General features: G+C 37.2%; 1 protein-coding gene across 1 annotated transcript; it reads left to right on the forward strand.

Moving 5' to 3' along the window:
* Window positions 1-15,868: 15,868 nt before the first annotated feature.
* AGR3 (anterior gradient 3, protein disulphide isomerase family member) lies at window positions 15,869-21,874 on the forward strand (the record flags this gene model as incomplete). The annotated part of the gene is made up of 7 exons (XM_079538218.1): window positions 15,869-15,974; window positions 18,015-18,078; window positions 18,439-18,491; window positions 19,098-19,174; window positions 19,961-20,024; window positions 21,051-21,134; window positions 21,825-21,874. The coding sequence occupies 7 exons, from the start codon at window positions 15,869-15,871 to the stop codon at window positions 21,872-21,874; spliced, it is 498 nt and encodes a 165-aa protein (XP_079394344.1).
* Window positions 21,875-25,323: the final 3,449 nt, after the last annotated feature.

Below are 25,323 nucleotides of genomic sequence, written 5' to 3' on the forward strand. Positions count from 1 at the left end.
TTCCCATTATTCTGCTATTCCGTCAATAACAGCCTTCAGCCTTATGTTTAGCATTACTGAAGTCTGGAGTAACCGTCTGTCTGCCTTTTTTTTTTTTTTTTCCTTCAAATGTATTTTAATTAGCAAAATATTTGAGCCTTGAGAAGAGATTTACTGCACGTCAGCACACAAGTTGATGTTACTTAGGTCCATAACACTTTCTCTTTTTTTTCATAGCCATAATTTTCTGTATTCAAGTATCTTTTTTGTTTTTCTAAGTACTGCTGCACACATTTTCTTGGCTCTCTGCTGTCAGGCCTCCATAACAGAGCTCCTGAGCAGAGATGAGTGTTGGGAAACTGTCGGTCTGCAGTGTTATAACAAAGGCAAACAGGTTAAGCAGAACAGGCAGATTCTACACTACTTTACCGCATTCAAGATGTTACTCTTTCAATCTGCAGTGTTTTTAAGTTCACTTAGCAGAGTAAGTCTCATTGTAAGAACTGAGAACTTGAGTCAGAGCCTCACACTTTGAGGTTAGTAAGCCAAATAAGAAATATCTACCTGGTTATTCATGTTGGAAGGTCAAAAGTTACTGTACTTAATGTCAGGCATATCACCCACTACTATGGCCTGAATAAATTAGTCTATTTCAACTACACTAGCTTCTAGCAATACATAAACACAAAACGTACACAGAGGTTCAAATAACAATCAGACACAGAACAAATCTTTGATTTGTCTTTTTATCCAGTACTGTCATACACCAAACACAAGTTACATATCTACACTAGTCTTTTCTTTTGCTAACAAATCATCAGGACAGTTACCCATCTAACTGCTATCTATTACATCCTTCATCTCTTATATCTGTCATTCTTTCAATTCTTCCCCTCCTTAGCACTCTCTCTAACAATCCTTTGATTAATTTGGGCGAAATAATACTCTACCCAAACTAACGCAGAGCTACTGGCTAACACAAGGTTTCTGTCATCTTTTAAAGTACTGGAAAGTAAATACTGGTGTTAACTACGATTCTCTGCAGTTATTCAACATTGTAGCATTATGTTTCCTGAATAATACCATTTGAAAAAAGACATAAAATCCATTATACTTTCCATTTATACAGAAATATGTGGAAAAATATGCTTGCTTTCAATATGAAGAAACTCTGTGAACTCTGTTTTTCCTCTAAATACCTTCAGAGATCCATAACCACAACTGAAAATATTTTCTGCTATCCCCTCATATTTCCTATTGTACAATTAACGAATGTAGAGTTCAAAGAGCGATGGGTTAGGAGGGTACTTCACAGGTTTATAGCTAGAAAGATTATTGTGGTGGAAGAAGAAAAAAAAAAAAAAAAAAAAAAAAATGCTCATCCACATCCTAGGCTCATAGTAGAAAACTCCAAAAGGAGTGATCTCCAGAAAGAGATCCTCTCCCGTTGCAGTCAGCTCTTAAACAGTCAGCTAGGAGAAGTGCAGCCAGGCTCCACTCCTTCTAGTCACAATACTGAATTGCCTTCACCTGTGCTCCCACGGCTGACTCAGTCCTTGCCTCAGGTGATCAATCAGTGGTTCAGGCTGTGACCAAACAGTCTCATACACCTAAAAAAATCCCATATGCTAGCATAACTTTCTAGTATGAGGTCAGGTAGTTTCAATTACTGGCTTTAAGAAGATGCCTTTTCAATCATAACCTCTTACTTAAAGGGCAGCTGCTTGAGTCACATTAATCAAGAGCCAGGCTTCACAATTATTGAAACTTCCTATATGTATAAGTCTCAAAAGGAAAAGAAGAACAGACTGCATATACAAAAGAGCATTTCATAGAAAGAATTACTTCAGACACACAGGCTATCACTGAAAGGATGGAAGTCTTGTGAGGAATATGTTTGTACTGGATTGTTTTATTAGGTTGTTTCATTGACCGTTGTGGCCAAAGCTGCACAAGATCTACTGTTATGTATTGCCAACATTCCCAGCAAAGGTAAGTAATAATATATGTTGTTTCACCATGGCTAAAGGCAACACCTAAAGCCTGTAGAAAGGCTCTCAAGGACAAGAATTTGGATGAGGTTATTGTTTTCTGTTGTTCAGCCAAGAATTTAAGGAAAATGTAAGCAGGAAGCCTTGCAGATGGCTGTGTACAAAACAAGATTTTTGTGGTAGTTTTTTGCTTGTTTTTTGCTTTTTTGTGTTAAGTAAGCTATCATTTTCATCTCTTGTATCTGTCACAGTTATTTGGAGCTTGGAATAGTGCTGTGGCACATGATATAAACCAAATCTGTGAGGCAGGCATGGGTTTATATTATTTAACCCATGTCAAATCATGAATATAAATACCTTCTATAAAACTGAGCTGAGTTCCTCTTCAAAGCTTGCTGGTGAGGCGGTAATAAAGGAAATAAAACTCTCTTCCCTACCTATAGCATAACCAAGAGAGTCCATGAACAAAGGTGGTCTTGTTCACTCAAATGTATAATCTCCATAGACCCACCATAGACTTCACATTACTTGAAGAACCTGAAAAGCAGACTTCCTCATGGCCTATTTCCAAAATTCTTTTTCCCATCCTGCCATAATTCAAGGTGTATTCAATTACACTGAAATGTGTCCCACAGGAGCAGGCCTCTTCCTAGGCAGGTACCTTAAGGCAGCTCTCCCTTAAGAACAGGGACATTAAGCATCTACAAGACAAGGGGGCCAAGTGTGGAAACAATATTGGAGAACTGCCAATAATTGACTGCTTTTAACACAGCAACTCAAACTTTAAACACCTTAATTAAAAAATTTAAATTTTCCTTCCTTTTCCAAAATATGAAATTTTTTAAAAGTATATCAGAGTTTTACTTTGTATCACAATACTGCAAAAGTTCTGAAAAGGAAGTCATGTCTAGACTTTTTTAGACATATCTACGCTTCATTAATCTGCGAAAAAAGATTTAGGTCTCGTTGTGGTAAAAGTAGTTTAGTTGATACAGGTAGTGGTCTGTCCTGCTTCTCTTGCACATCCTGTTCTATGAACTGAAGACGAATGAAGCAAAAACTGTTATAAAAATTTTCAAGCTATTTATTTTTTTGTGGTAGGAAGTATACTTCCTACTGGCTGGCTGAGGAGAGGCACAACAAGCTGCATATCAAAATTACAGATTAAGGTAACAATTTTTTCAGAGATTTCCTGCTTTTTTTTTTTTTTTTTTTTGCTAATTAATCTCCACCTCATCAATGCAAGAGATTGCACTTTTCTCGTCTTATATTGTTCATCACCTCCACTGTTTCCTAGAAGCTCATCTCTTCATACCGTTCATATTTAAAGAAGTGTTTCTAGCACAACCTACAACAGTTCAGAATGAAGCTTTCACATGATGAGAAACAAAGCAATTAAAAACTTTACATGAAAAACTTCTATTTCTTCTATTACTATTTTGTTTATGTTAACTGCAGTAAGAGCAGGAATAATGAAAAGACTGATGATGATTTTTTTCATGTTTCCAGTAGTCACCTCTTTGCCCATCCTGCAACTGGACTACGTTAAAATGTTCTATGAAAGCTGAAGTGGACTTTACATCTCTGTGTTAGAGAAAGCTCTGATGTGAAGAAACGTAAGCAAAATTGTTGTTTGAATTCTACATTATATATCATGAATTTATTTTCTGTGCTATTTAGGAGTGTCTGGCACTCTGGCAGTGAAGCACTATGTAATGTCATACTTGGCTTGAGGTACCAGACACTTTTGCTCTCCTTTTCTTCTTTCACCTCTTATTTCTCGTGCTGTATTAATCATACTATAACTGTTCAAATGCTCCCTTGTTGATTTTTCATTAATAAAATTCCTCAGTGATTTGGAAAATACTGCTTGTTGGGTGTAATGATTAAGAAATTAGAGATCAAGTTACATCATTGTTGCTACTGCACAAATTAATACACGCCAGGCACACCACTCATCAAAGACATCATGTACAGTATCTTGATAAAAAGCAGAAGTCAGAATCTAAAAGCAGTGGAACAGAAGCAAAGATGCTTAGAAAGATAACTACAGTTACACAAATACGTATACTGAGTGCTTAGAAAAGACTGCTGGGACAATTTTTCCCAAGTTTTCCTGTACTTTGGCAGGTTAAAAATGCTTTGGAGATTCAGATCTGGAATAAATTTTGGTAAACATATTTCCAAATCCTATTTTTCCTGATGGTTCTATGAGTATCAAAGATACACAAGTATATCAAAGGTATTTTTAAGAGTTATTTACAGATTGTGTCAAAAGAGAAAAACAGTTTGGTTCTTCTCATGCCCAAGAACTTTTTCTTCCTTTAGGACTTGGTTGTGAAAATATTATTTTTGTGGATATAAACTTATAGGCTTTAGCTTTAAATATTTAATTGTGAGCTGCTGAATTAAACCAAGAGATAGCTTTTAGGTTCCTTTCTACTTTTGATTCTTCTTATGAATCTCACCACTGAAATCTTACAAGCATTGATGCAAACTGTGTAATTATCCCTATCCTCATTGCTCAAGGAACGTGAGAGAGCACTACACCTCTCAAACGCGAACTCTGAACAGTTTTCTCAGTTCATAAGTAAAAAACTCTTCTCACATTGCTCTAACTGCCAGCCCTGTAAATCCAACTTCTTATGAAAATTATTCTCTGTCATTTATGGTCTTCTCCAGAAGTGGGAAAAAAAAAAAAACCAAACATTCAAAATCAAACCAAAGCAAAAACCTTCAGCCAATTCTGCTGTTTTTTTGTCAGCATAAGAATGGTTTTTATATAATATTTTGAATTATTACAGTTAAAATAAGAATTTGTCATCCTTTAGGAAAAACTTGACAGAAAGCAAATTTTAAAAACAATTATATGCTTTTATTGTTATCAAAACAATTAGGAAATTTCCTGGGTGAGATGGTCAAAAAATTGGCTTATGTTTCAGACATACCATCTCATCTACAAAGAAAAAGAGAGTTGCAGGTGACATCACAGCTCCATCAACGAAAAAAGGAAAGTTCTTTATGAGAACAACGGGATACAGATTTTGCTCTTTTTTGTTGTTGTTGCTGCTGTTGTTGAAAAAAAGAAAGGTATGGAAAACAGTCCCAAAATATTGGGTAACATTGGCATAAAAGGTAACTACCAGACTACATGCTTTCCAATGATCTATGTTTCTCCATATATTTTGGGATCATGTGTTTTCCCAAAACACGCTTGTTTCTGATTAGCAACATATTTACAGTCCTTGCAAAATAAGGTGTTTACAGTGAGTCTAAGGAATCTCCCCTAGAAGTGCTTTAGAGGTGCAGAACCTGAGCAGAGCCCCAAGATTGCTGCAAGCTGCAACTCACCACCTGACACACATCTTTAAACTCTATACCATAATTCTTCAGCCAAATCCCAGTTGCAGCAGTATGTGTGTATGTGCAAGAATAACAAATTTCTTATTAAAGAAAGGGGAAAAGATAGTCACTGCAATATCTTATACCATCTTTTGTGCAACACCACCAACACTGATAATGCAGAACTGCCAAGTTATACTGGCTTTCCAAAACACTTCACAACGTCAATCTAAGGATCATCCTTTATTTTCAAAATGTATATATATTAATGGGAGTGTGCACATCTGGAAGCTGTTATAAAAACCTTGTGAACTACTGTCATCAGAATATCAGTTACACAGGTGTGTGCTGATAACTGTGGATCATAATAGACTCATTAAATTTAATAAGTATCAGCAGCACAGACTTTAGTGTTTAACATATCCCATTCTTGGATCTTGAGGTCTGTTAAGATTAGAGATCTAACATCATTTATTTTGTTGTACATCCTAAAGAAGAATGCAGATATAAAGAGATCTTCCAAAGAAGGGACTGTATGGGTAACTAATGGGATCAGTTGGTGGGAGCCTAACTGTTACAGTCTCCTCATTTGACACCTCTCATCCAGGTCCCATCTGGCTCCTCCAGTTGGCAATAGACTTAACCTATATGTTTGAATTCATCTATTTTTATCCCCATTGCATAAAGGATCATCTTTGAGTAGACTGACATCTTCAGCCTAGGCATATACTGAATGAATACTCCTACAGGGAGAAACACAAGTAGTTAGTTTACCTTACAGTATGGCTAGCCCATTGGTCTTAAGAAGATTTTTGAAGATGGAAAAAGCATTCTGATAAAAAAAATTATTTCTACTAGCAGTGGCTGGCAGATATTTTGTCTCAGTTTGACAACTATCAATAGGAAAATATCCTGGAAGACAAAGATGCAGGTGTATACACTTGATCAGCGACAGGAGTGATCATACTATGACTGACCATTAGTAACACATACAGAAGAACCCTCAAAGAGGCATATGTGACACTTAGAGGTATATGACAACATATTTCAAATCATAGTCACTAGTAGGATCATAACAGTAATACTGATGTGCACTGTTCAAGAAAGCTGAAGTCCTGCTAGAACAGATGTAGAAAAGGACAACAGGTTTGATGGATACAGAAGTTTTCTTACAATGAGAAACTAAAAAACTCTTCTTTGTTCAGTCCAGAAGAAAGAAGGCTAAACTGAGACATTATATCACTGCAGAAGTGTTAAGGAGAAGAGCACTTGATAAGAATTTCTCAAAGGTAAATCTAGGCTAGCTAAACAAGGGTTTCTGTCAAAGGAGAGAGTTTAAAAAGCAGTTTTTAAAAGAATGGGACAAAATTCTTTGTGATAGTTTAATACACCTGTAAGCAGAATATCACACTGTGGCTGTCTACAGGGATGGTGGTTAGCAATTGATGACTCACTCCTATGTTTCTGTTTGTCTCCTATTAATCCTGGACCTTAAAAATCCTCAGGAACAAAATACTACAACGAGAAGCTAATCTGAAGGTAAAAATGTTCCTGTATCTTCTATGTGTGCTATAAATATAACAACAAAATAGTAAAGAATTACATTGAGGCAGGTCAAAAATACTGGAAGTGAACTGATACTTTGTGGTCGTGGAGAAAAAGAAAAGGAATACCTGGAGTATCTATCAACATTTTAAGTTACTCCCATCTTGCATATGTCCCTCCTTCTATTTCTGTCACTTTAAATGAAATTGCTTTTAATTAGATAATACTGTCTTTGTCCTGCATCTTTGGTGTGAAATGAAATAAAAGGAGGCTACAGTATTCCATAAAAGTTTCGTTTTTTTCAAGTTTCCAGTTCAAGTTTTCTGAATATTCTGCATATTGACACATATTATGAAGGATAATAGATGTGAAAGACACTTTGTATTTTACAAATATGGAATGTCACTTGGATTTTTTAGACTGAATGAAAAATGTTCCATGTTGCTCATCATCAACAATAGATTGATGATGATGGAATGACAGCTCCATGGATCAACTGCAGTGAATGAGCTCCCACTTGGCATAATGGATGAGCACCACCAAAGAGGGTATTGCAGGGGCCTCAGACTGCAGATCCACAAATCACTCAGCAAACATGAAAACTTTCTATTGGTCTTCGCAGTCCATAAAGAATGATAAGCAAGAGCTCTTTCTTAGTAACTGGATGTTAGGGATAAACACCACTGCACATAGACAGGTCCACAACAGAAGAGAAACTTGTCTGGCTTCTTCAGGAGAAGCCTTCCTGGAGACATGCCAGCAAACTCCATCCCATATTCTCTGATCCAGTATAAACACTTGAGAACATGCTTAACTTTAAGCATATGAGTTGTCCTATAGACATCAATAGTGTTGCTAATGTGCCTGAAGTTAAATATGCATCAAGTGCTGTGCTGGAATAGGGCCAAGGGCTCAGAAACTTGCAGGATCAAGGTTTGGCTGAAGAACAGAGAGTAAGAAGGGAGACAAAAGATGAGAGATACTGAGTTACTTTCATGCCCTCTTGCGTCAGTCCACAGTGGAAGCAAGCACTGGGATAAACCTCCTATTACAATAAAAGTTAAAGGAACACCTGTACAGAAAACTGAAACACTAGAAGATACTGTAAACACTCTTTTTTACAGCATACAGTGTCTTTAGATTGTTATATGGTATTACATTTTAAAGCAGATACAGTGATGTCACTGCAGGAAAACATCACAAAAACATTGCAGCAAACAAGCTTCTCTTTCAACAGATGCCTGGTTGACTCACTCTCACAGCTGCACCAAAGTAGTGCAATGTGTTTCTGGAGAGCATTCTTGTTTGTGAAGTCTTTATTGGGATACTCTGACTGGAGGGGAGTGCAGCCGCTTTTCATTTCTTGTGGCAGTCAGAAAGTTTCATTGAATATTTCTGAGCTCTCAATATCTTCCAAAACACATGCTGAATTTCCTGGCTCTCTTCCTTAAAATCTGGTCTGGGTTTTTACCCCGTCCCTTCTCAAATTATTTTATACGCACATAAATTACAAAATTAAAGTTATTAAAAAAAAAAAAATCTGATTTTTCAAAATTGATTTTAACTGTTTTTCTGAGCTTCTTGAAATTTATATGTAATTAATTGTATATCTAAATGATTCGTATTCTGAACTTACCACTGAATAAAACAAAAAGTTGTCCTTTAGCTATTAGTAATGCAACACTGCCAACTAGAGGCATTGGGAATGATCAAATTCTTGTCTTCTGGACTACATCAATACACTTAAACTACATCAATACATTGTATAACTATAAATACAGAAAGATCATGTTTGCTCTGCAGAAATCCCACCCACGCTCTCCAAATGCAGCAGGGTTTGCATTTAATTTTCTTTAAATTTTGTTGCTTCAGGAAATCGTTTGTTGAATACAAATGCCACAAATACTATTAATCTATTAAAAATTACATAGTCCAGAAACAGAAATAGAATCAAGTCCGATCTCAAATTTCTTCAAAGAAATTCTAATAGAATACTAAGCCATTCAGCAACCTATGGAAAGACACCTCCAGGTCCTGGTGGTGGCCTCACAGAGCAGATGCCTGCTTGGTGGCCCCTTCAGTGCCTATCAAAGAATCTTAGAATCATTAACACTGGAAAAGACCACCAAGATCGTCTTGTCCAACCATCCACCCATCCCCACTGTGCCCACTAACAGTCTCCATCAGTGCCACACCTCCACAGTTCTTGAACGACTCCAGTGATGACGACTCCACCCCTCCCCTTGGCAGACTATTCCAATACTGCCCCACTCTTTCTGAGAAAAGGGTTCTTTTCTAATATCCAACCTGAACCTCCTCTGGTACAATTTAAAGCCATTTTTTCCCATTCTATTGCTAGCTTCCTGTGCCCATGGTGTCAGGGCACAGCAGTGTGCAGCTGCCAGACATGTGGCAAGAGGGATTGGAGCAGAGTGGTACAGAGACCTTCTGTAGACCTTTGTGCCTCCTCCTGTCACTTCAACAAAGCCCTAGGGATACCTACCTCAGCTGCACCCTTCCTCATGTTTCCTCCACTACCACGTCACCAAACCAAACATAACCAGTGCATGAGGAAGCTACTGGTCAAGAGAAAACCAAGGTGCCTGCAGATGCACCATGCTTGAATGGTGTGGTGCATGCACCACACATGCACACACTGTGCTCTTCCCGAGGCAGACAGTTGACAGTGTGCACCTCACACATTCCAGGAGTTTGCACAACCAAAGTGCCTTCCAGAAGTTCCCCACATCTCTGCCCTGATCTTCAGACAGAGAGTCACCTGAACTTCTTCTGATAGCAGTCTAGAGAACTGTCCACACAGTCAGAAATGCAGTTCCACTGAAAGGTCTATTGGTGGAAGAGCAAGCTCTGCCTGTTGGAGCTTACAAAGCACTAAATAAACACACAGTACAGAACATTTTGTGCTTCGGGGTTGGAGGGAGGAGCCCTCCAATACAGCCACGGTTTCCTTCTATTTACCCAAACACATTCATTCTCTAAATCTCAGCAAAAATAATGAAAAATAATAGATCAGATTGTTCCCTGACACTTATCCAACTTTGCCTGGGGCTGTACCACTGGACAGTTGAAGGCTGGAGGACTCAGAGCATCCTGAAAGAGAGGAAACACAGAAGCAGTCTGGAGGTGACAGCACTGGAATGAGATGAAGGCTTAGAAGTGAAAGCATAAGCACTGGCGTGGGAAGCAGAGAATACAGCTTGCAGCCAGTATAAACCACTGTAAAAACTAATTTAATAAATGTTTTTCCAGTTATGTTATTATGGTTATGTTCCATAACAACATCTTTACAGGAATACAAAGATGAAAAGCACAGTGGTTCATTGAAGTGAAACACTGGGGCTCAGGGAAAACGGAGTTGATCATTCATCTATTACATAGAGCTCTGCTTTTAACTGGGAATAGAAAAAAAAAAGCATCTGTTGTGAATCATCCTGTAATACCAGAAGTGGCATTTCTACAACTTTGAAAGACCCACAAAGAAACAAAGCAGCACATCATATCTAGATTTCTTCTAATGGCTTTGTTGAAATGAATCAGAAATTTCTCTAAGAACAATTTTTAGCTGTCAGTTAAAACCTAAGCCTAGCAGACACTTGCAAGGTTTTTCCATTTATTCTTGTTTCGGCAGTGAAAATTAATGCTCAGCACTCTGAGCCTGAAGCACAGTTGTCATCTCTATCCCTAGTTGCTCTTTGATTGCACCCTGAGATCCAGACCTGTGTTAGTGGGATCCAGACGTACTTCTCAGCCACAAGAATATGTGCTCTGTGAAGCTTTCTCCTGCAGTTTACTGTAAAATTTGCTTGGGAATTGCATTATTATAATGTGCTAATTAATTTTACATTGATCTATGAAGACACCTTAGGCATGTGTAAGCCTTTCATGGAGATATAGATGGAAGTTGCAGAAACAATGCTGAACTACAGATGTCACAGAAGCTGTGCTCTCATCCCTTACACGTGTAAGAGCTATGCTAAAATTGGACAGTGTAAGACCTTCATCTTTCCTTTCTGCAGCTTTCCTTTCTGCAGAAGCAGATCAACTGCTCATGTTTAATATTCCATATCAGCCCACAGTGCTCAGCCTCACTGCCAGCCAGCACTGGCTGGAGGTACCATCTTTAGGTAAGACATACTCAAGGACTTGCACTTATTAATCCTACTTTTTTCAATGACTATTATTTTAGGCTGCCTTTTCAATGATTATTATTTTAGGCTGCCTATTCACGCTCTTCTGAATGGGTATTATATTTAAAAACTACATTTATATTTACAGGCATGCTATTCCAAATTGCAGAAGTATTGGACAGCTTTCCAATTATGATTTGGTCCCTGGCCCTGCAGATTTAGCTGTGTTTCACTGCCAAGCTTGGCAACATCATTTGCTCAGGTCTGTACTTCGTTTGAAGGGGTCAAGTGGGTTGAAAGGGAATATGTGGACAAATATAATAATCACATCCTAAAAAAGCACTATAATAACTAAATGTTCCAGGATTCATGCAATCAGGGCTGGGCACTTCACTCCAAACTTTCAGGATGGTTTGTTTCAACAAAAAAAAAAGCAACAGCACTATCAAAACTGATATTCGGACCTTAAAGAATCAACTCAATGGGAGAACAGGGAAGGGAATCTTTGAGCAATTTGTCACAGCCTTTTTCCTTCGTTCCCTTTTCTTTCTTCCAATAATGACGTTTCAGCACTTTTGCTTCTCTTTTTAGCCCTGGAGCCTTTTGTCTTTCTGTCATAATGGAGAAAGCTGACACTGACTGGTTTACAAAACAAAGGGTCAAATCATTTGTTTTCATATGCTCAAGAAAGGCAGTCAGAGCTTAATGTGATCAAACTGCATTTTCTTTTTAAGCTATGTTTTCAAATTTAGGGTTTCTTAACTGGTAGATCCATTAAAGTGTCCAAATCATAGAAGCCAAAGGAGAAAACAGATTTTTAAAGAGTCTGAATACTCCCTTTCATTACTGCAGCAGTGGTGTGCACCACCTCATCATCTTTTCATACCTGCCCTGGAACCCAGGAAGAAATCCATCTCCATGGAACCCAAAGATACAGGAGTACCAGACAGGAGGTTTCAATTCTGCAGGCACTCAGAGAGGACATTTTAAACCATCAAAACAGAAAATGTTATTTCTCATATGGATTGAATATACTTTCTTTTACTTATGAACCAAGTTATTTCTTCTGAATCTGCTGTAATTCCCAAGATTCCACACCTACTCTTGTGAGTACCAATGACAAAACGAACAGTGAAGATTGCCACTGGGGCATCTCTTTTTCATAGAAATTCCCTTGAGTGCTTAATTGCCTCTTTTATCTTTTATTCTCATAGTGTGAATTCTCATACAAAGCACTAAACAAATTCAGATTTCTATTCAGCTAAAGGATTGGACAAATTTCCCCCAGTTAACAGATCTGACATGATTATCACATTGAGTGCTGCAGTGTCTGAATTTGTGCCCATAAAGCAGAGTTCTTGCATTTTGCCTATCTTCCAGTTAACAGGAAGCATTAGTTTGAATTTTCTATCAAAAAATTGAATTATAATTGAGCACCAAAAACAAAAGGTCACAAAAGCCTGTTTGGAAACAAAAAGCTGATCTTTAGTAGCAGCAAATCTTTATGAGGAAGAAAGGAGAGAATCATAGGTAGCATCTGAAAAGGTAAACTTTTGTGCTCAAATTTCAGAGGCCTTGCTGAAAAGGTTTCTTGAATAGAAAAATATAACACAAGAAGTACACATAAATAATCACACATGTAAGTGACAACAAACATCAATAGATTAAAGCTTCCAAGTTAAAAAAGAAGGCTGGCTTTACATGAAAAGGAGGAAAAACTTCAAGCATACAGTCCCCATAAACTGTGCAAAGGTTATCCAATGAAGAGGGAAAAAGTGATCCAGATAATTCCTTCTCTGTGCAAAGAGAATGAATTAAAAGTTTTTTCCCATATTTATCAAGATAAGTCAAAATTATATCAAGCATCACATCCAAAGAATGAGACCACTTTTAAAGCACGACTTGCAAAAACAACTAAACCATACCCTTTAGATAAAGTATTTTATTTCTCCCTCAAAAATAAGTTACTTTTATTTGTTAATTACATTCTTCTACACAAAGTAACCCTTGTGTCTTCCTATTAGCTTCATACCTATCTTCAGGCACCAGTAACCCAGCCATTCACTGGAAACAAAAGCCCCTACAGTTCCAGCTTTCATTGGTGGTTTCTTTTTTCATTGGGCATAAGCCAGACATAAACTGTCTAAGGGGGGAAGCAACAGACACACATAAGCTACTATTTCTTTTCAATCCTCACACAAGACACCTGATACAAGCCAAGATGAAGAGAAATCCAAGGATTCAGTGTACAAGTATGGGAACCACAAGAGTGAAAGTTGGAGGGATGGCAGAAAAGGAAGGGGGAGGGTGGAAGTGCATTAACTTAGTCTCCAGCTAAAAGATCTCTCTCATTTTTCCCAGGTTGCTGTTGTTACAGAGAGAGCTGGATAGTTCAGGTCTTCTGTGTGTAAAGCACGCTGACTTTTATCTAATTTCAGGAAAAAGACTTTCCATCAAGAGAACTAACCACTGCTGGTGAGAAAACATTTCTTATTATCAACTTTAATACAGAAATGAGTTTTGTTTGATAAACATGTAGCAAGTAATATAAAACAGACAAATGATAACTGCTAAGAGATTAGTTAGCAAAATGTTTGTTCTGATGGACAGATAAAGGCAACATTTATGGTGCTGGCTGTCTTTTTTTTCTTTACTCAACCAACTATCATTGGAGAACATAACATCAAAAATTTAGAATACTGAATTCTGTTCAGTTGCATCTTTGTAAATTATCCCTCCAAAACCCTGTGGATTTTCATTATGATGATAATCAATTGTTTACGCTTCAGTTAAATAACTGTGTGATTTGAAGAGATTTGCACTTTGATTTTTTGTTAATATACCACGGAAGACAGAACTGATTCACTCATTCCATACTGATTTAGTGACATATTTGGTATGATTTCAAAGCCATAACTATTAATGCTTAAATGGAGTTTTGATATGATAGAAATGCTGTATTTTATTATTAACATTGGACAGGTAAACTAAAGCTAAGGATAGTCACTAAGCTTCACAGAGAGCTGCTATAAAAATTGATTTATCAGAAGTAAAGTAGTGGGGTATCATGATCTGATTTTGCTGACTGAAGTTAGTGGTTTGTACCAATGTGGGGGAAATTTGAATGGAATTCCTATTCTCACAAATTTCTGTTTCCAAGCTTACCTAAAAGTAGGAGTCTCTCCTTATGAAACACTGGGAACTGACATCTCTTTATTAGAATTCCATAATCTCCAAACATCATATGAATGTGCAGATTTACAAAGCCCCAAGGAGATACTTTCTAAACTCAGTTAACAACAGATAAGATGATCAAGCCTAAGGAGAAAATTATGTGAAACAAAGAATAGCTCTAGAGCTGTGATATAACATGGGGGAGAAAGAGAATGATGATGATCCAGATTGAGGAGGAAAAGTATTATAATTAATGAATTTATTATAGCCCAATGACAATTCTTCAGAAATACAGAATTGCAGCAATATGGCGTACTTCATTTTTTCTGCTTTTGAAAGTGCATTTTTTTCTTCAGTTATTTGAACAGAATACTTTTTTGTGCTGAGTTATTGAAAGTAGCCTTTGAATTTGTTCATCAGAAATTAAACAGCTAACAGTGATGTTTGTAGTGTTGAGAATTTCACTAAAGCAAAGACAAAACCTACTGCACTTTCTATGCCTCTGCCGCAGGAAGCATGAATTCACTTTCACCAGCACTCAAGGCTGTAACTGCACACTGGATGTCACTTCTAAATTCAGTGTGAAAAATTTGTCATAAATACAGGCTAATGTGCTTTAGAGGAAGATTTGAATTTTTGTGTGTTAAAGTCAAAGGACTTTCTTGACAGGTCATCCTGGTAACTCCTATAGCTCAGTCTCTCATCCGGAGAGCATTTTAATCCGGTCAGTGATTCTCTGAAAAATGAATCTCCAGAGAATCAGCAAACTGGCTCAGTGATATCCTGGGCTGTGTGCATTGCATTTTCTAATTCAGTGCAATCTGAAAGCTGGAGTTTTAATTACCTGAATATTATTGCACTGGGCAAAAATTAGATGTATTTGGCTTTGTGTTATCTTTCCTCAATTGTTAACTTTTGTTCTCTGACTTTCATCAAGAACAGAAGTTACTGAACTTCTTAGAGTGATTTTTATCAGGAAGAAAAGTAAACACCTTTAGAATACAAAAGCAGACTGGGACATGGGTGGGTTGGTTTTTTTAAGCAGGATTTGAGCTAGAAATCAATTTTTAAACGCCATAAAGAAGAGAAAAACTGTTTGAGTTTTACTGTAAGAAACATCTGGAAATCAGAACATTTGTTTGAAATTTATCTCACTATTTTAACATTCTAGTTCACAAAATTAAGCTATCAATTTTTGTTAGCAATTTAAAATAATAATTTTCTTAAGGGTTTTATTACAGCACATTTTTAGACCAAAAAACCTACTATATGTAAAATGCTGTTATGGTTTACAGTAATTAAAAATAAAAGGGCAAAAAAAAAATAGTAGCACTGTCCTGAAATTTTCATGATCCTGTATTAAAATATTGTACTGCTTCATGAGGATGAAATGGTGGATGACCAAAAGTAGAAACTTTGTTCCCCTGATCACAGAGTAGAGAAAACTGTCTCTTGCCTCTGAAGTTTGATTGCTCTAAGCAGCGCTGCATAATAAGATTATCTATTTTTACTGCTCTAAAAAAAAAACCAATAAAATGTTTGTAGCAATTACCCAAACTGTCCATAGCATAGACCATTAGAATGACAAGTTGATTTACACTGCACTAGGTAATGAATCCATACAACTAAAGATGCTGCTTTGTTTTCCAGTTTCCTTGTTGCACTGAAAAGGAACTTTTTAGAGAAATAATGCTCCATTCAACATTGGCTTTGTCTCTCCTGCTAATTGCAGTCTCATCCAACCTTGCTATGGCAATCAAAAAGGAAAGAAGAGCACCTCAGACATTATCAAGAGGTATTTTACGTAGTTACCTGCTGATCTTACCATGTATGTTATTTAAAGCATGTATGTGCTTACTGAGGCATGATTCTTCAGCATTTAGTCACACACTAAGTAGTGCATCTTTTTCCTCCCTCTCATTTCACTCCATCAGTTTGTTCTTAAGAATATGGCTGGAGGCTTCAGATAATCTTTCTAATTTATGTCAGTCACAGTGACCTGTTAGAATCAAATAACTCAAATTGAGTCTCTGGAACCTGGCTGCTCTTGAAGAACTCTCAGTGAAAAATATTTTTTCACACACCTGCTAGTAGACAGCTTGAGATGGTAACTTATAGCTATTGAAACACAATTTCGTAACTTCAGTCTCAAATGAAATTTTTTTCTACAGATCCATTTTTGTCCACAGAGTAACAGTCTCAACCATTAGGGATATTTATTTATTTACTGACTGGTCCTTAATTTCCTTTTGTTTTCCCTCTTATCAGATAGTCACACTCACACTTCCTTAGTGGTGCATAATTTTCCACCTGGATGTTAAAGGAAGACTGTATTTTAACATTTTTATGTCTGAACAAGGAAATTGTATAGAAAAATAGCTCCTTCCATCTTCTCAGCCTTCCTTCTCTTTTCACACCTAGTCACCTCAGAATGTCTCCAGCAGTTTCCCTGAGCTCCCCTGCAACTTGTGCAAAGCCTACAAAGCATCCATGGCTCACCTCTGAGTTCCTCCCACATGAAACCTTGACAAAGCCCTGCATTCACAAAAGCCCCATCTGAGGCCAGGTACTTGAGGGGTGTTTAGGCAGCATTGAAACAGATCAGTTGTAGGAAGTATAGTTTTAGTGAAGTTTGAAATTATTCCATATTCCATATATATATATATATATATATATATGTATATATATATATAAAATAACAGGGAAATCAAAAGGCTTCATAAAATAGCAAAAACAAGAATAAGTGCTTTTCCATATGAAACCCATTGTATATACAATATAAAATTGTCTCATCCCTAGACAAAACAAAGAGAAGTGTCAAATCACTTTCCACAAGCGGTACCCGTGGAGAAAGTTTATATCCAGTCTGGCATCTATTGCCTGTCTTGACTAGATCAGAATTAATTTTTCCCACTCAGAACATTACCTCCAATTATAACAGATTGAGAGGGAATACTTAATCCTGCTGTAAAATGAACCCAACTGACTCCTCTCTGCCACTGTCTATGTCAACAGTTGATTTCAGCCTGGGAACCCACTGGTCAAACAAGCTAGAACCCCATCAAAAATCAGACAGATGTGAAAATGAAATAAGTCTTCTGAAAGAAGGGATGGTCTATAGCATCCCAGTCAAATGCCCCACTGACAAGAAGATGGGGAGCTACTTCACAGGGGCTGGCATCTTTGGGATTTGAAGGCACGAAACCAACAAGACGATCTGCTTTTTGAGTTCAATGGATGAGCAGTGAAGACTCATTAGGATTTTATTTTGATGGAGATTTTTATCTAACAGCCTTTCTTTAACTAAATTATTTAATTAACTGAAGTACTTGCAACTCCAGAGACTGAAATTCTTAACTCAGGAGTCAGGCTTAAAACTCTTTTAAGAACAGTCACATTAAAATTGATTTTATTTCATTTGTTGTATTAAATTTTCTCTCTCACTTTTTTGAGCCAGCTTTCTCTTTAAGCCCCCAGCATCGAAATAAAATACAGAGCAGACAACATGAAGAGAAAATATGAAGGTATAAAGAATTTTGTCACCAATTTAGGGAGCACTAAGTATTCAGAAAGAGTTCTATTGAGTGTATCAAAGGACTTGCACTGGGTAGTCAGTCAGCTGAGGTATTTTGATTGTTTTTGCTTGTTTGTTTTGTTGGTTTATTTTTTAATATTCTGATACATTTATTAGCAGATGTAGGATTAATATATCTACAATGCTTGGTAAGCTTTGAACAAAAATCTATTTGTGTACAGCTATTGACCAAGGTAAGAAATGTAGTTCCTTATGAATTACTTACCTAGCCAAGTATTAACCATTTTATTATATTTGTAGGTTGGGGAGATGAAATAACATGGGTACAAACTTATGAAGAAGGGCTTTATCAAGCAAAAAAAAGGTAAGAAATTAAAAAATAGTATTGAAAGACACCTTTATTAATTATATTGTCACCCCTCAATATACTGTAATGAAATAAAAAAAACAAAACACCATCACAGAAGACCACTCTACCATTCTTGTAGACTTTTACTTTAGAAAAGCTATCTAGACACAGGAACTCCACTTCTCTATTTCTTTCTCTAGCATCCCTTTTTTCTTGCACAGAAATGTCTATCATCCCTCACAGAATGCCTGTTAGGTTTCAATGAGATTTAACAGGAAATGAAATGCAATTTGTCTTTTCCAACCTACTAGCAAAATCACTTATTTTCATTCTTTTCAAATAAACTAACTACATGTTTTATTATTATTAATAAAGTAACAAGCCACTGATGGTCATTCATCATTTGGAAGACTGTCAATACTGCCAAGGTAATTTTGATTTTTTCAGTGTTAAATTTTTGTAAACATCTTTTTAAGAAAACACAACTATTTATATATTTGTTGAATTTACTCAAAATTCCTTAAGTGCATGAAACTGTAGTTGAAAAGCTAAGAATTCGTTATTTACAAAAAAGTCATTGTGAATCTACTCAAAAAATGAACACGAAAAACGTTTAGTGCTACTGTCCTGCTATCTCTGATTAAACACCTGTCAATTTAAAGACACATATTTGCTACTGACTCATCGAACACATTTAACAATGCTTGGCTTTCCTAAAATGGTAACTTGAGAAGGAGATAAGGACAAGATAACTGAAACTGAATTTTCTGAGAATAATGCACTTTTGTCAAACTGAGACATTATCTGCTGAAACTACAGGCTTCGTAAATGACAGAAAAGAGCTTCCATTTTCATAGCTAGAAGGTTGCACTGACACACAGATCAAAAACCATAAAGCCAGGATAGATCCCAAAAGTGTCTCCTAGGAATGTAAATGAGCAGAGGCAGGAATGATGGGACCAGTCTTCGGTGCCTAAACACTGAAGGAAAGGCAACATCTACAATGGACTTAAAAATATTCCTGTCTTTTCTAGCACTGAAGAAAGCTTTTGCTGAAAATGAAGAGATACAAGAAATGGCCCAAGATAGTTTCATTATGCTGAATCTCATGGTAAGAAAGGTTTGGGGAGGTTTGTCTGGTAGCTCTTTTTGGTCTGTGTTTTCTTGTCTTACTTTTTCATATTTTAGCTAAGTATATCTGGCATTTCAGTTAAACATATTTACGTAGATGGCTCTTAAAGTAATGCCTCCCATTTTTTTCCATGGAAATTACAACAATACAAAAGGTACATTTACACTGTTTGATAAAGCAAATTCTCAGCTAAAAACAACTATTTCTCAACGTAGTCACCACCATTAGCTATGCATTTTCACCAGCAATAAACAAGAGCCTGCATGCTACAGCCATAAAAATCTGCATGGCTATCCAGACCATTGCTTGTCTTTCATACTTTTGTTGCCACTGCTGAAACACACCACCTGATGCCTCACTGTGCTCACATCCACTGTTTTTGTCCATAACAGTTCAGCAAGTGTTAATGAATGTCAAGAGGTGTAATTTTTTCTGCATGGAACACACCTTTGCCTCTCATGCACTTCTCAACAGATGCCATTCTGTCAGACTGTCTCTACTGCCATCTGTTGCAACAAAATGTAGTGGAACACTGGTGCGAAGGTTTAGCTTCTACTGCCACATCACCAGCATCCATCTTTGATGTCATGGACCAACACAATAAAATAGGAAGCATTACTTTCAGAGCAGCCCTCATATATGCATTTATGTGTGTATGTACACCGTCTGTATTTTTGTCCTCTGGTATAAGACTGTTCACAAGTGATGCTACTTCAGCTAAATTTATAGGAATATTTTAATAATTAGCTTTAATTTCTCTGCCAGCATGAAACCACAGATAAAAACCTGTCACCTGATGGACAATACGTGCCTCGAATCATGTTCATAGGTATGTACAGTACTTATGAATCTTCTGAAGATGTGATCTCTGAATCTATGCCAGTGTCATTCTCCAGAAACATCAAGACAAATTATTTTGCAAAAAGAAAATAGCTCAGAATTTGTCTTTACCATGGCAATAGTATGGAATTTGGCACACCTGAGTTCAGTTCTCATTCTGTCACAGGCTTCAGCCCCTGTAAACTTCCTCAGGTTATAGGTATGTTCTGAAGGGTACCTCATTTGCATTTGGGAGCAAGGTGCTTAAATATCTGTTAGCATCTGGGCATCTGTCAGCCCCTGTTAGCTCTCTGTGCTTTTGCAAGTGCAGTTAGGAACAAAGCTTAGACAGAGCTGTCAAATATCAGACTGAATGTACACATCTACAGTGCAGACCTTACCACAGAGCAAGTCAACAGTCAACAGAATCTAAGCAATGATCTATTGCATTGTAAAGTTGACTTCTGAAATATATCAAGTAAATCATGCCCCACAGTTCATGTTCCCTTTCACTGACTGTACAGGCATCAAAGGTAGGTGAGATGAAGCCCCTGCTCAGAGCAAGGTAGTAAAAGAAGTCAGGTGATTAGTTAACAGAAAGCCCGGCAGGGGAACTAGTTCAGTATTTACAACCATTTTCTCCTGTAATGGAAACAGTAAGAATCACAAGACCTTAGTCCTGGTCTTTAGGTAACATGATAATGTTACATTAATTATGCATGACCCTCATTATTTGTGCATCCAGTCAGACTGCCTCTCCCAGAGTAACCCCAGAACTTGTAAAACAGGATGGTTTTCTTCAAGTATGGACAAAACATATGTGTAACCAATCTCTTAAAAATAGCCGTGTAATATAAAACTGAGCATTAGCTTTTGTTTAAGATTTCTCCACATAAAAAACAGTTGGTTGGAACAGAGCGTAACAGCCTCGCACTTTGTGGCTGGCAAAATCAGAACTTCTCAAAAACAGGGCTGTGCTATGGGCATCGCCCTCCGCTGTTGTGGAAAGCAGCGATTAACACAGTTTCTTTTTCAGACCCATCTCTCACGGTGAGAGCTGATATCACAGGAAGATACTCTAATCGGCTGTACACTTACGAACCACAAGACATACCGTTCTGTAAGTGCCTATTTTGTTGTGTTACTCTGCATTTCGTACTGTAAGCAGCCAGATGCACACCATGCCAATCGTCTGTGTTTGAGAAGTTAAGATCTCGAAGTAATGAATAAAGAATGTTTGCGAGCACTTAACAGTAATTTACAGCGTCTAACCTGTTCTAGCAAACACTTAAGCACATCTATTGTCCCAATGGATTTATTGGGTCTACTCAGGTGATATGAGTTGAAAGATCACGGATGAGAAATTTCAGGACCAAGACCTGAGCTGTTTGCTGGTGAATGGTGAGAGTCACTGTGCTCAAAGGTATCCAACTACGCAATGTTAATAGGCAGAGGTGGGAGGGGACTGGGAAAAAAAAAAAAAAAAAGCTTGTTACCCATATTTCAAAAAGGAATGTGATTTTTCAGGTTGAACTAGTACTCTGTACCTTTATCTGAAACCCATGCAGTATCTCACATCAAATATGCATGTCACATCTGATTATCACGATTGCTGAAGCAAAAGGGATTCGACAATACTCAACTCCTTACATTTTGATTCACAACACTTTTTGCCTTCAGCTTTAGTATCGATGCCGGAATATTTACATAGGAACCACTAAAATACATAATCCTGCATTAATTTCAATGTGAAGAATGTACTAATCAAAATGCATTGAGTATATTTTACAGTTACTTATTTTTCTTTCAGTAATAGAGAACATGAAGAAAGCACTACGCCTCATTCAGACAGAATTGTAAGCAACAGTGAAATGTTCATAGCCTCTAGAAGGTGAAGCTGCGCCAAGAATTCCAACATTTTAAAGCATTTATTTAGCTTCTTTCTCTGCTATCTCTTTGAACTCTAACCAACCAGGTAAACCAGATTTCATGAGAAAGTATGATTTGAAGAGGAAATAAAGGAGGCTACCATTACAATTTGGGAAACAGAGAAGAAATCTATCAAACACTTTGAAGTGGAGTTAGCTACCTGAATAACTGAAAGTGATGGTTCAAGGAGCAAGCAACTTTGAGCTGTATATTATCAACTGAACAGTAGCTTTATTGTCAGCTACAACTTCCAATCAAGAGCTATAGCCAATACTTGATGTCTATTTACAATACAATGATGTAAGTTATTAGCTACATCTCACCTCCAATTTTTTATTTCATGTAGCTTGTAAATCTTTAGTATGACACAATTTTATGTGCTTATTTCTCATTAAAGGAATATTGCTGGCAAATCAGATGGAAGGCTTTTGCTGTAGATTTTGGAATACCTAATAGAGAAAAAAAAACTCAGATCTAGGATTTGCTTTCTTCTGTATCACTCTTTAGTTATTATCATGATAGCTGAAAACAGAACATATTTCTTGCTGAACATGGGGTTTCTGTGAGGTGATAGTCATCAAATAGCAACTACAGGTTTTGCCATGATAAAAATGCAGTGACGCAAGAGAGATGGAAGGAGATAATTCTGGAACTCCACACCTGAGGCTAGTCATGCTTGTAAAGTCTGGTACGGGAAAAATTAGTAGGCTTTTCCTAGCCCTTTTCTTTTAAATGGCACTTTCAAAAGGTCCTTCCTTCTGTAGCTCCCAATACAAACATCATAGTGGAAGCATGGTGAGGGAATCTGCATATACAAACTCTTTTACACAAAGTCTCCCAAGATCACCATATGGAAGGGTAGACATCTATTTTATGTAACAATATTTTCCTATGCCTATGATATGCTCCTTCACTACAGCAAAGTCGTAAGTCATCCATCTGGAAAAAGTGCAACAATGTGATGTTCTGTGCGAGGCACAAGTGTCACTTATCTCTGTTACCTGCCATTTCCTCTGACGTCACCTAAACGCATGTATGAAGGATAATCCTCTGCAGGACAACTATAGTAACTTACAATACTGAGTATTAATGTGTCATAAAAGAAATATATTGCACCTGTTTTCATAGCTATGTGAAATTTGGATGTATACTCCAACAGAGGGTGATAAATGACCTGTGGAACAAATAATAAAAGAAAAAATATATATATTCATCTTAGCAGTATATTTTCTTGATAATCAAGGGAAAATGCTGGAAACAAAATTAAACTAGTAATTACATCCCCTCTGTGTTTATCTCATTTATGTTCATATCTATTCCAGATTTGACAACACTTCCCAGACTTGTGGGCACTCCCTATCTTAAGCATGTCAGAGATGTTTAGGAGAAAAGGATGGAGCAAGCTGCCAGAGATGACACAGGATAGCTGTGACAGCATTCGCAAAATAGGGTCAAGAGAAGATTTACTTTGGAGAGAAGCACAGGACAGAACAACTTCTGAAACACTGAAGTATGGTAGATTCAGAATATAAACAAAAAGTAGGCAGAAAGTTCTTATTCTTTTGCAGATTTTTCCTCTCTTTGCTTTCAAAATTATTGGATGAGGTCATGAAAAACACTGACTTGAAACAACTCCTGTTCTAACTTGGGTTGGAAATAAAATGTGAGCTATTTATTCTATAAGGCAGTGCCTCCTTCACCTATTTAAGGTCCAGAATATGAAGGTTCCAGGCTCTAGGTGGATATTTAAGGGAAGGCTGCATTTGTGCTCCATTAGCTTTCCAGTGTAGGAAGGGAAGCATCACATACAAAAAAGCAAAAGAATACGAATATGCTGAGGGCTCCTTTGGGATTGTACAGTGGATGAGCATTTTAACTCATTTCCCATTTGAAGAAGAAACAAATGCATATATCTGTGGCCTGAATTTGAGCTGATTGCTGGCCACTGATCGGACCCAAATTACATTACTATACTAAGGAGAGGGAAGACACAGCATACATAGGCACACAACACAGTAACTCAGTCGTCACGATTCAGTGGGACCATTTAGTTGAAATCATAACTGGTCTGCTTTTAGAGAATTCTTTATCATAGGCTTAAATGAAAATGGGATTTCTCTCCTTTCACTTCTCAGATCCTTATAGGTATCAGGCTGAAATCTGTTCTCAGTTGTAGCCTCAAGAAATGGGACTAAATCCTTGTGATATTTAAAGATTCAGATCCAGTCCTTTTGGTGGAGCTAGATATTCAGGTAGAAAACACTGTGGATGTTGTACAATACTTTCTCTGTTCACGGCTTAGCTTAACATTCACCCTCAATTTGACAGTTGCTACTATATTTCTGCCCTCTCATCTTTGCTAGGTAATATTTCTCCTGATGGAACATAAACACAGACCTCAGATTAAATTCTTTCTGGTCAGGAACAAGATAATATATTTGTAGCCTGTGCAACAGCAGACCCAACGTTATTCTTTCCTCCTTTTTTCTTCTCAAGTGAGTGGCATGAGATGCTATTCCCTTCTCTGTTGGCATGCAACAACAGTCACAATAATAGTGGGCAGATCTTTATTCACATGCTTTGCTTACATCTCTTCATATTCATTGGAAAAATGTTCCTTTTGTTTCTTGGTCAACTGGATCTACAACAACCAGCTTTATTTAACTACTGCTGTTCAGCTTAGAGCTAAAGAAGGAGAGGAAAAGACAGGAAACTTCTGTGTAAGAGCAGCAGTTATTTTTACAAAGAATCATTCAGTTATTATATAAGGATCTAATGCTGTGAAAGCCTACCTGTGTAGATTACGTACTCTACAGAATTCAGATCTTGTATTCTACACCTATGGATCCCAGTAGTAACATATATACATTATGGAAGCAAATGTTATGTGTAAAATTCTTCTGGCTTCTCCCTTTACTACGACCACAATACATTCTGGAAAACAAACTCTATTGCCACCTGCTCACATATTCATACCTATTTCACTGTTGGGAGTTATCTGTTGAAATCAGACAAAGCATAGTCAAACAAACGTGGACTTAACGTCAGAGAGGTGAGGCACAAGAATCTGGAAGCCTACAGAACAGGATCCTCCCTCTATGTATCCGTCTCAAAGCAGAAAGGCGTGGGCTTTTCTAGGCAGATGGCTGATGTATTGGTCTGCAGAGCTAAAACATTTCCCAGTGTGCAAATATTTGCAGTGGACCAGAACAAAAGAAAAGCCACCATACCTTTATGTACCATGGAGACGAGAGACTGTAGGACACCTCAGCACTTAAACAGCAAAAGAAATGTGATCTTGCAAAATAAAGCCTATGTACTTTGGACTGTTTCATGTATTATACGTGTTCTTGCCAAAGTCTGACACAGAGAAATTTCCA

The sequence above is a fragment of the Tetrao urogallus genome, assembly GCF_951394365.1.
Source record: "Tetrao urogallus genome assembly, chromosome: 7".
In the NCBI taxonomy this organism is placed as follows: domain Eukaryota; kingdom Metazoa; phylum Chordata; class Aves; order Galliformes; family Phasianidae; genus Tetrao; species Tetrao urogallus.